At 46.4% G+C, this 12,584-nt stretch overlaps 1 protein-coding gene across 1 annotated transcript in view; it reads right to left on the bottom strand.

Annotated features, from left to right (window-relative positions):
- Nucleotides 1-848: 848 nt before the first annotated feature.
- SERINC3 (serine incorporator 3) overlaps nt 849-12,584 on the bottom strand; it is a 19,217-nt gene continuing 7,481 nt past the window's right edge. The window contains exons 4-10 of the mRNA XM_004698004.2: nt 12,395-12,474; nt 11,021-11,158; nt 8,232-8,401; nt 7,612-7,702; nt 6,538-6,718; nt 4,728-4,955; nt 849-3,357 (exon numbers count right to left, since the gene is read on the bottom strand). Coding sequence (XP_004698061.1) covers nt 3,219-3,357; nt 4,728-4,955; nt 6,538-6,718; nt 7,612-7,702; nt 8,232-8,401; nt 11,021-11,158; nt 12,395-12,474 — 1,027 coding nt within the window. The 3' untranslated portion in view covers nt 849-3,218. The remainder of the gene's footprint in view (nt 3,358-4,727; nt 4,956-6,537; nt 6,719-7,611; nt 7,703-8,231; nt 8,402-11,020; nt 11,159-12,394; nt 12,475-12,584) is intronic.

Below are 12,584 nucleotides of genomic sequence, written 5' to 3'. Positions count from 1 at the left end.
CCTGGCTCTCCTTAGCCTCTTCCCAAGTGAGGTTGGCGGAGCACTAACTTCGCTACCCCTCAGTCCGACCACACAAAGGGAGAGAATCGTTCCTACCTTACTACGGTACTGCTGGCTCGCTGGCTACTTGTGGGCAAGTGGCTGTTTATGTGGTACAGATTGTTACTCTTCACCTGGCAGCTTAGGCCTCCTGTGGCTTCAGTCCAGGACATCAAAGCTGACTGATCCGGGCTCCTCTAACAAATGAGCAAAAAGCAGCGGTGAGCAGCGGTTCCTAAAAAGCAGAAGCTTGTTATCTGAGATCTGCATCCAAAGGAAAAACTGCCATCAAGCAATGGCTTGCCATGGGAGGGGAAAAAAAAATAGACCCTGGTCCAAATGTTATACTTTGGTCTAGAACATTAAAAGCACTGACAACCAAACCATGGTCATTCTTGGCCCGTCTCAAAATAAATTTTGTTTCCCAACTCACTGAGGGTCCAGTAAGACCAACCCTCTGGCATGGGCCTACCGGAATGCTTCCAGCTGAAGCTAGGGACCAGCTGTTGCCTTTGATGTCCCCCAGAGCACCAGCTGGCCTCTGAGCCAGGGAGCTCACACTGACAGCTCATCGAAGATGGGATGAGTCGAAACACTGCCCTGCTTTGCCAAATTTGGTCCTGACCTTGCTCAAAACGCTGGCCAAGTAAAACAAGACCTTTTCTGCCTGGTGTAAGATTGGGCTTACTCCCAATAGGCAGGCTTTACCCATTCTTAACCACCAAGCAAGCAGGCACACTGCCCCCTTAGTACCTCTTAAGAAACTGTAACTTTAGAGTAATATTGAAGTTATCATGAGAAAAAAAATAAACACTTTATTCAGGTTTTTATTACATGTATTTTACAGGTTAGAATTACATTAATTTTGAGTTACAGGAAGCTGGGGGTGCAGGGTGGAAGTACTATGTGTCTTGTAGCTGAGGACTTGTAAAGTCTTCACCTGACTGGTCCTGCTGCTGAGGAGAGGGGGCCTCTGGGTCCACAGGGGTCAATGCAGAGCTCCAGTTGCGGCCAGCCCCGCAAATGTTGTGATGCTTCCACTCTGGACCCTGACACCATTTACTGGCTTCAAAAACTTGGTTCCAGCAATGCATTATTAAGCCCTGCTTCTCAGGCCCTGACCCACTCCTGCCTGCTCTCGGCCCTGTCCCACCTCCCACCTCTTCAGTTCTCTGAGGAACAGCTTGACTATAGGCTCCATCCAAGTCTGGCCAAACATCTTTGCCCTTTAATACTGTCGTGTCTCATTTTTGCAAATATTGAGAAGAGCAGCCTCGCCAGAATGCTTAGTGTGACCCACTTGGCAAATTTACTCAAAGCCATAGGTTCCCGTAGGCTTACCAAACGTCCTTTAACTTTAGGTTAAAGAAACAAAAAAGACGATTCAGTCTGCAATGAAACACTTCTGTGCTCGAGCCTGTAATCCAGGATGGTGTCGGCATCTGCTTCTGTAGCACCCCCCCCACCCACCCAATCAGTCCAGTGTCCCCCAGGGAATGAGATCACCAACTTCAGGAAACAGGGCTCGAAGCCATCGATTGTACAAATGAAGGCAACACCGAGGTTCAAGCCCAAGCAGTGGGCACTCAATAAATATCAGCCGGCCAGTCCAACAGCCAGACATTGGGTACGCTGGATGCAGTCCCTGCTATACCACTCTTAAGACCGCCGCCACCCGAGTGTCCTTCTGCTCCTAAATAAACGGAACACCGACTGCCTAGGCGCTTAGCCCAGCATCACCCCCTAATCGACCTCCCCCCATGCATCTGATCAATTGCCGACTTTGAGTATGCTCCCTTTGGCCGGTCACACAAGGTCTACACTCAAGTGTGGTTTTAAAATCCCTCCATAATCTGGTCTCTGCCCACTTCCCCGTTCTAGCTATACTAACCCCCGCCCCCAATTGCCCTGCCTTACACACCCAGCTTCACCTGCCCGTCCGACACATTCCCACCCCCAATTTGTAACCGTTCTTGCTTTTGAGGTCCCTCCTGCAGGAAGCTTACCGTGACAGACTAGGCACCTCTCAGTCTTTAAGTCTACAGACTTTCATTTCTAAACCCTCACATGAATGCCACCACACTGTCTCCTCTCATGTCTGCTCGGCACTCTCAGTCCAACATGGCAGACGGTGCCGTGTGTGCTACCCTCAGAGCCTCACCGTGCCTGATGCAGGGAAGACACCCAAGTAGTCTTTTTGTCTAGAGAGCAGCAAGGCACGCTGCCCTTCGCAGATGAGTTTCATGACGGTCCCTCTCGCTTCTCATCCACCAAGACAACAGTGAGTGCAACTTTCGGTGACGCCCATGTTACTTACAAAGCAGCTCTTCCACGGCAGACAGAATGGACCGACTGGCTAGGCGCTCAACAACCCTCCTGTCCCTTACAATCCCATCAATACACAATGGCTACTGATTCCAAAAACCTACTTAAAAAAGGGGCTTTAAGCTTAAAGTCTTTCCATTTTAATCAAATATCTTTAGAGTGCAAATGTAGTAAATCCACATGCATTTGATTTTTACAGACTCATAACCAAAGAATTACAGACTGGCAGTGCAATGCTTTCCCAGGGAGCTCTTCACTAACCCGCCCACAAAGTGTCTGGGGACAGGAGCATACTTAGCAAAGCCATGAACTCAAATCAAGCAGCACCGATGCCACAGTGTTTTTTGTTTTTTTCTAAATTAAAGACTCAAAATGTAAAGTAGCAGCCACCTGGCAACCGCTCTTTTGGGGACAGGGGAGCTCTCCTGCCCTCACACTCCCAAGTGTACGCAGGGAGAGCTTTCAGAGAACACGTGCCAGATAAATGCTTTCTGAAGGGTACTACCATAGAAATATATTACTGATAGCCTCAAATACCCAATATTTGTCTATCTTACATTTGAAATCATAGCAGTAGGAAACCTACAGATCTAGAATAAAGAACTCTCTTCACAGCACAGCTGCAGTTCATGTTAAAATGCAAAACCTTTCTTTCTGTACAATAGCCTTACAAACAGACACACTGTACAACGCAGTGAAAAGCTAAGATCCCGGATCAAGCACTACTCCATCTTGCCATCTGACGTAAACGGGGACATAGTCACTGAATCTTGTCACTGAAGCAACGATAAAAGGGACATGAGCTTTCAGCAGGAGACCTTTATGAATCGCAGGGGTCTTGGTGGCACTCAGGTTCAGCTGAAGTCCCGACCGGTGAGGACGAGGGGAGCCACAAGGCTCCAGGTGTACAGGAAGAGGCAGACCCAGCTGGAGCTGATCTTGACCCACACCGCTGGCCACTTGCTGGTCATGGTTTGGAACTCCGCATCCGGGCTGAGAAAAGAGTGTCAGGTAATGAAGGCAGATATAGGACAGCAATCAGCAACCCTTGGCCAAAGCCGAGGGCAGCAACTGGCATGATTTCCCATGAAGGATGGCCACACAGAAAATTGAGAAACAGGAGTGGACCAGTTCACTAAAAAATCAACATTCTCATTCTTTTTCATTCTCATATTTATTCTTTTATTTTCTCTCTCTCTCTCTCTCATTAAGAGCCTAAGAGCCCAGGTGGTGTAAGTGTTATGCTGTGTCTGCAAGGTCAACAGTTCAAAACCACTAGCAGCTCCTCAGGAGACAGGATTTTCGAGTCCCATTAACAATCAGTCTCAGAAACCCGGGGGGCACCTCTATAGGGTGGCTATGAGTGAGTTTGGTTTTGTGGGTAATAAGACCGGTCTGAATGAGTGCCCCACGACTGACATTCCAGCCGGCCCTTAGTGCCTTTCAGGTCTGGAAGGGAACTCACTCTGATGGCTCAATTTCCAGTGGAACAAGACAGGCTTATAAGGGGAACACCACCACTAGGGAGATACACACGCCTTACAACAGTCAACTGTTTCAGGGCAAAAGGGCAGCATGTGCCCAGGGACAAAGTTCAGAGGGTTAGGAAACACCTGGAGGAAGGGGGCTAGGTGATGTTCACAATGGGAGGACTGCCACTGATGCCATGAAGTAAAACGCATATGAATTGAAACGGATGTGCTCTGCACACCTTCACCCAGCCCACAAGTAGAAAACAGCCAACCCAGTGTCACCTGCAAGTACTGTGCTCCTTAAATAAGCCCATCTGTGAGACCGAGTCAGCACTTACTCTACAACCAAGCTGAAAGGCCAGGGAGGGGAGAGGAGTCTGATCCGTGGAAGCAGAAGAGCCACCACGAAGAGGCAATAACATTATGAAAAAGCTCATCACTTTATGGCAAAGCTTGTTTGCTCCCGTCAAGTTGGTTCTGACTCTCAGAGACCCTGTGGGGCAGAGCAGAGCTGCCCATGTGAGCGTCCGAGGCTGTCAATCTACGAGAGCCTCTTCGTTCTCCCACAGATCAGATGGTGGGCATGAACTGCTGATAACCATGCAGTTAGAAGCCCAAATTGTAACCCAGCATAATGCCAGGGCTCCTCACCATGGTTCAAATAGTTTAGAAACGGTTAAATAGGAGGCTAATTTTCTATGTAAACTTTCACCTCCAAGAGTTTCATAAAGAATCCGGATAGGTTTTAAACGGAGGCGAAGACAAAGGACTGTTTCAGAAGAGCCAGCACTGAACCCGTTAAGAATAAAGGATCCGGGGGACAGGACCACACACACGGAGATTTTACAGAAAGCCCAAGAGGTCGGCCGGTGGTTTTGTCTGTGACCCTACCTGTACCAGTTGGTCAGGGTCATCATGATGTGCAGGGAGGCCAAGCAGAGCATGAGGTGGAAGAAAGAGTAGCTGTACTGCACTCCCTCCTTTTCATTGTCCACAGCTCGCCGAGGGTGTCCATCTTCTTCATCGTTGCCACCACTGGCAGCTGTGTCATTGAGGATCACGCTGTCACTCCCAGACAAAGTCAACTTGCTCACTTGGCTTTTACTGGAATTGCGAATGCTGAAAATGAGCCGAAGATGGGTGAATCAGAAAGGGACCATGAAGATGAACGGCTGCCTCTGGCCTGACTTAAGGTTTTTATTTTGAGCTGTTCCTACTTAGGGACTGAAAGCTGAAGGGTTTATGAAGGCCCTGCTTAAGGTCCTGGATATTGCTCTGTCACAAGACTCTCCCCTAAGCTACTCCATGAGAGCGTAATTATCTAGGAGTCCCCACAACACACACTGTGCTCTGATGCCCAGGCCCAAAGCCTCAGTGTCTCTCCTATGCTTAGTATGGAAGAGCTCTGACCCCAGAAGCTACGAAACTCATCCTTAAATTCTCTATGTGGCATTTCTTCTAGAAAACTCTCCCTGGCTTAGGAGACACTCCTCAAATCCCCAGAGCCCCCTCTGCCACCACACTCATCATACTGAGTCTCTCTTGCTATGCAAAGAACTCCTGAAGTCATCCAGGTATGTCTAGCACAAGGAAGACATTCAGTAAAGGTGTGTTAAATGTCTATCTGGACAAAATGCAGAGAAAGGACAGTATCTAACAATTGTCTAATAGTCTCAGAAAAAAACTTTCGGCAAAACCCAACACCCTTTCATGCTAGAAACAGGCCACAAACAAGGAACAAAAAGGAACTTTCTCAGCCTGATCAGGACGTCCCTGGAAAAACCCACTCCTAACAGACTGTGGGGGAAGCCTGAATACTCTCCCTCTAAGGTCGAGAAGAAAAGACCAGCATCTGCTCTCCACTGTGCTGGAGGCTCCTGGTAAGGAAAGGAAACCATGAATCCCAGGCTGCGGAATCCACAGAGACAGACTAGAATACGGGCTCCGAGGGGAGCACAGCGGGGGGCTGATATTAGGGACTTCAAGAAGGAAGACAATATTTTGAAATTGATTATGGTAGCAATTGTACAACACTGCTTGATGTGGCTGAACTATGGAATGGAATGATGTTTGGATTAGCTCCTAATAAAATGTTTGGAAAATAAGTAAATAAAAAGAAAACAAAAGGAATTCAGAATGAAAAGATGTAAAACGGTATTTGTAGATTACCTGATCTTGATTATAGAGAAAATCTAGCAATTAATAATCCAAAAATTAAAGAACAATTCCATTTATAATAGTTTCAAAAAATTCTTGGGAATAAATCTAACAAAAAGTAAGACTTGTAGACTGACACCTATACAACACTGGAAGAACTAAAGACCACCTAGCTGGATGGAGGACAAAAGACTAGACTTTCTATTCCCGGGCAACCCACTGGGTAGTTGTACCCTGTCCCATAGGGTAGCTACGAGTTGGCATCAACTGGATAGCATTGAGTTTGGGGGCTTTGTTTTTTGAGAAACTAGATGGAAAGACAGCCCATAATCATGGACGAGAAACTTGAATATTGCTCAGATGGCAAAACTTGTAAAAATCTAGATTCAGTATAATGCAGTATGGGTATCAACTGGCAATCCTGGCTACCTGTGGGTTGACCAGATGCTAGCTTTTAATGTAGACAATCCTGCAGTTGTTCAAATATCCTCTCCAATGATCAAGAGCCTTCATGAGAATCTTAATGTAAGCACATTTAACTTACCTAGAATACACAATGCAGATAACAGAGACTCCCAGCCCCATGCAGCTCTGGATATCCAGGTAAGGCCCACTATTTGCTAATGGAGCAACTGTAGGGCTTGGAGTAGATGAATTCCCAGGGGCCGAGGCTGACGCAGTGATGTGTGTGATGATGCTCAGCAGGCTGGGTTTGCAGGAATCGTCTGGAAACAAGAAGTGATGCTTTATTCATGAGCCTGGTTCTAGCTCATCCCATTCCACCCAAGGGGGGGACGGGGTGGTCTGGATGGTAAACAGGACTATCATACTCAGCAGTCAGTCCCCTGTTTGTGGTGGACCCAGTGACTGTAGAAGTGAAAAAGCAACGGCCTAACAGCAGACTGTCCATCAAAGCGCCAGGACCCCGCTCTTAATGTCACTGGGTGCATGGTCTCACTGGTGGGTTCTGGTTCGGCCAAGGCTTGAGCCATAGTGTCTCCCGAGTTTCATTTGCACAGTTAGAAGGGACACACTGAATATGAAGTGATCACTGGAGGCTCCATAACCATTTACTTTTAAAAGGGGTCCATAGAACATGCTGAGAACCCATGCTACGTTTCTACAAAAGGAGGGTACCTCCAACTGTTTCTCTTGTGCCTACAATGAGAGCAACACTACCAAAGGGCTACAGCAACTCTTAACTAGTCATGCTGAATCCAGGAGCAGAAAGGCTAGGCCACGCGTCACCTGTGAATGGGCATGGGCATGAAACTGGAAAGGTATCTGTGAGCACGCAGACACAAGGTACAGATAAGTGGTCTTTGTTTTGTTTGCCTTCCTTTAAGCCAGGGGTCCTCAAACTTTTTAAATAGACCCGTTGGAGGGCTGGACTATAGTTTAAAAAAAAACTATGAACAAATTCCTATGCACACTGCACATATCTTATTTTGAAGTAAAAAAACAAACAGGGCAAAAACACCCAGCGGGCCGGATAAAGAAATGTCCTCGGCGGGCCGTAGTTTGAGGATCTCTGCTCTAAGCTCTAGTTTTTCACCCACGCAACGGGCAGTGTCCTACCTTTTGTTCATCAAATACATGTGCTATTGAATTCCCTTACCAGGTTCACTGGACATGGCTGACAAGGTGAGGAACATGGTGTAGAGGGTGATGGAGGAGGACTGCAGGAGGCCAGAATGAGGCTGGTGTTCCTGCGGAATCCAAAGGAAGACAATGTCCCAGGGAGCGCAAGGAGTGGTTTCTCCAGTGAGCTCAGCATTCAGCGGGCAGATAACAAATGGTTTGCTGTTTTTTTGTTCGACTGGGAAAGAACCAGGCTCTATTGGCTCTCGAGGCATTTCCGAACCTGGAGGTACCTGTGCATCCCACAGGGCGTTCATGTGCTCATCCCTTCATGTGGGGGGAACAGTCTCGGTGTCTGGTCTTGGGGTGTCACTACTAGGTGACCAGTGCTCCGTCGAGATCTCCATTTTCATTTGTCAGAGAAGTGATGGTAGCTGTTTATTTCTAAAGCTCAGGTGACACTCAAGAGCATGGACTCTGTTTCCAGACACCAAAGCCAACTGTTTTCACTCGATTCCCCTCTGTCACCAGGGCTCCTGAATCATTCCCATGGGTTAAGTACTTCCTACGAACTCTAAAGTCTCAAGTCACTGGGGCGGTGAGCCAACGTTAATGAAAACCCATTCGTAAGGGAAATGATGCAGCAAGTAACCTTACCTGGACTTTCGGATGAATGGATATGACAGAAACCACAATGCACAGGACCAGATTAATGGTGATGAAGCACTTGTTTTCCGTGCAGCCATCCGGCTTGGTGAAGTAAACGTAGAACAGCACAACAAAGACGAACGACAGGAGGTAAAGGAAGCTGGTGGCAGACAATAAAGCTGTGGAGGGACAGAGAAACCGACCTGAATGCCCGTCACGGCAACACAACTACCGCACACATCCGTGAATCAGCCGAGGTCTTCAGCACATTCTTATGCTAAAATTAGGTGCCTCAGCTGATATTTGGATCGGCTTATACTCGAGTATATAAATGTTTACAATGGAGATTAGCTTTCTTCTACTTTACATGAAAATAGAGGCATAATTTCACTTTTCGGCAGTCAATAATTTACGGTGACGTCACAGGAATCCCCCAGTTGAAGTTTCAGGTTGCATGAGGAGTTGGCTCAATGTTAAACTCCAGAATCCACAAAGTTCCCATCCTGGATCACTTACTTGGCTTAAAGGGTTGGGTAGACATTTATAGTGATAGAGACTATTATAATAGTCATGACCAACAATGTACGTAACCCACGTTACTGTGAGAGTTCTGACACACGGGAAGCCGATGTTCAACAAAACAGAAAACTGCCAACTCCGGCACCATCCTGGGACTCACTGTGAAGCCTGAGCCCACTGTTGCAGCCACTGTGTTAATCCATCTTGTTGGAGATCCTCTTTGCCAGCTAATCCTCCTCTACCAAGCATGAGGTCCTTCTCCAAGGACTGGTTCTTCCTGATGCCGGGCCCGGTGTGGGTGCGCCGATACCCCACCATCACCATTTTAACATTTTATTAGGGGCTCATACGACTGTTATCCCAATCCATACACACATCAATTGTGTAAAGCGCATTTGTACATCGTTTCTCAAAACATTTTCTCTCCACTTAAACCCCGACATTAGGTCCTCATTTTCGCCCTCCCTCCCCGCTCCCCCCTCCCTCATGAGCCCTTGATAGTTTATAAATGGGTATTTTGTCATATCTTGCCCATCTTCCCATCTTAGGGACATGCTGGCTGTACTTCTTCCAAGACCACCTATTCTTCTCAAAGTACGTATCTACTCAATATTCTCTAATATCATAATTCAAAGACATAAATTTTGTCTTCCTCATTCCCCGTCTAATTTTTGCATGTATCTAATGAAACTGAAGATGCCATGGCTTGAGGCAAGTCCACCTTAGTCCTCAAAGTAGAGATCTTCTGTGAGAGGTGTGCCCAGTGCAATCCATCACGCGTGTTGTGAATCCAAGTAAACTGAGATCCTTGACAACTTCAACACTTTGTCGTCATACTGCTTACTGTCCCAGATGTCAGGATTTGTTTTATTTTCAGGTGTCATTCATACTGAAGGATACAATCCTTGATCTTCATCACTAAGTGCTTCTCATCCTCTTCCCTTTCAGTGAGCAAGATTGTGTCCTCCGCATACACCAGATTATTAAGACTCTTCCTCCAAACCCAAGGCCAGCTTCTCCGATTTTTCTAGAATTCCTACTCTTTATTATGATCCACAGTCGAACAGTCGCACAGTCAGTAAGACACAGCTAAGCGCATCTTTCCCGTATTCTTGGTTTTCATCCAAGACCCGTCTAGCATCATCAATGACCTCCTTCATTCCACATCCTCTTCTGAACCCAATCTGAATTTCTGGCAGTTCTGTTATGCACTTCTGCAACCTTTTACAAATCATCTATTACATACTTGGTATGATGGATGTATTACAATATATGTAAGAGGCCCCAACGATTATATATTTTAAAAAATCATCTATCAACATTTTAGCTGCACGTGATTATGTCAACATCTGTGGCGTTGCATCTCTTTGGAGTGGATACAAATAAGGATCTCTTCTAGCTGGCTGGCCAAGTATCTTCCTCCCTAATTTCTTGATTTAGAGGAATGAATGCTTACTGTTTGTGGAAACATCTCAATTAGTAATGCCAATTCTCGGAACCTTGGGGGTTTTTCGCCCATGTCTTTAGTGCAGCTTGGACTTCATCCTTTAATACCAACTCTTAATCATACACTGCCTCCTGAAATGGTTGAACATCAACAAATTCTTTTTGGTACAGTGACTCCGTGTATTCTTTCCATCTTCTTTTGATGCTTTGTGGAACATTCGTAATGTGCTCACAGGCTCTTTCAACAGGAGTCTGGAAATACCCCCACCCCCCGGCTTTTTTTCAACTTGGCTAAATAAATTATGGTACATCCAGTCTACGGACAACTTGTCAAACGCACGATTCACTCACTGGCATGGAAGAATAGTCACCATATGAGGTGTAACTAGATCATTGCCTCTAATGAGCACAGGGTCCAAAGTCCCTCTCAATCACTAAAAAGCATGTAAGTCTTACTCCCAGCCTAGATTCTAAGTGCTCTTAACCAGTCAGTAGGACACTTAGGAGATTTCGGGTCACACTCTCAAAATCCAACCAACCAGAGCTTCTCCTCACTCTCTGCCTGAGATAGCCCCTATGTAGAATCCATCTGTGTCCCCCACCCATGGAGACAAGGTACTCAAAACAAGGACTATACCAGTCAATGACAATTTAAAAACTCCCTTTCTTGATCTAAAAAGGCATCTAATTAAATCCCAAAACAAATGATTGGAAGAAAACAACTTCGAATTGACTCAGGTTTGTGTTTTAAAAGCACTCCATAAGGGGGGGGTGCACATAAGCCATCAACAGGTCTCGCTGGATGTTTACTCTCGCCGAGTTGAGGTACCTACCGGCATACCAGCACCTTGGGTTTCCTTCTTCCATTTTATTGACCCAACTCTCATTCCAAGAGTGAACACAATCCACCAACAGCATCAGCTGGATAAGGATGAAGACGAAGGCCCCCGCCATGCCAATAATGAACCAGGCTACAAACCAAGAGAACAGAGTTATTCTTTAGCACAGGAGTCACATTTCAGGATCATCTTTGGTGGCTTTTTTAAATAAGCCTCTTTACTGGTACTGGTAGGGTCAGGCACAAGGTGTTCCCATGAGCATAAAGCCTGGCAAGGCCTCCTGGGCTAAAGGGGCAGGGCAGTAGTGCTGGGGCAGGCTCAGAACCTGGCCTTCCTGGTAAACACATACTTCTGACACTTGGGGACAATATAAAAATTATGATACAAAACTCAACAAGGGAAAAGCATAAAAGCCCTATGGAGCCACCCCTCACCCTGGTCACCTGGCCTCAGGGCATGGGACAAGGGGCCCAGGCCGTACTATGTACCCCAAACCCTGAGATGGCTGTCAGGGGCACCCTGTGAATCCTGAGCAAGCCCCCTCTGTGCCCTCCACCCTGTCATTGGGACTGTAACAAAGAGGTGATGAGACATTTCAGAATCTTATTGTCTAATACTCTAAAGAGACTTAAACTCAACTGAGAACAGTAAGGACTGATTCTGTCTCCACAAGAAGAGCAAGAGTGTCCTGCGGGGTTTCTTTTTTTTTTCCCCTGCTGGGTTTCACTTTTTAAATTTTGTTTTAGCTTGTGCCAAAGGACATTCCAAATGCTATTAACAGCTTGTCTTTTACTTGAGAGGAGGGAAATCGGTATGGAAATCCACAGACATCACTCGATGCCATGTTAAAGCAAACAGGTTAAGCCAAGAGTGGAATGCAAGAATTGCCAGTCCTTAGCTTTTCAAGCTCTGTACTTAGCACTGCAAGTGAGCAGGCAAACTTCTACAACACTAGTGAAAGTGTAGCATACAGTGCCAGCAAAGCTGAGCAGTAGGGGGGGTGCATACCTCTTGGCATTAACCCATCCCTTTAGTACCAAGTCACAGAGCTGGATAGCATGTCATGTCACACACAGTACTGCAATATCAGCAATGAAAGCATCGTTTAATCCCATCACTCACACAACCTACAGATCAGTGGTCCTCAACCTTCCTAATGCTGTGACCCTTTCATATAGTTCCTCATGTTGTGGTAACCCCGAACCATAAAATTATCTTTGTTGCTACTTCATCACTGTAATTTTGCTATTGTTATGGATCGGGCGACCCCTAGGAAAGGGTCATTCGACCCCCACAAGGGTCATGACCCACAGGTTGCGAACTGCTGCTCTAGATTCCATTGTTAACTCCCCAAATACTGAATCGTACCTGTGGTGAAATGACCGCCAGGAATGTAGAAAGACCCAACCATGACCCCAATAAGGGCGGCGATTTTGAAGAACCAAAACCTATGAAACACAGAAGAGTGCTTTTCTGAGACTGAGAAAAAGTAATTTCTGAAATTCAGAAGTGAAGCCTAATAGCATACCAGCATGATCAGGCTTATTTCTCCTGGTGA

Source organism: Echinops telfairi, unplaced genomic scaffold (assembly GCF_000313985.2).
Source record: "Echinops telfairi isolate 266 unplaced genomic scaffold, ASM31398v2 ScPeMD7_5592;HRSCAF=6446, whole genome shotgun sequence".
In the NCBI taxonomy this organism is placed as follows: Eukaryota; Metazoa; Chordata; class Mammalia; order Afrosoricida; family Tenrecidae; genus Echinops; species Echinops telfairi.
This window is presented reverse-complemented; position numbering and strand designations above follow the sequence as displayed.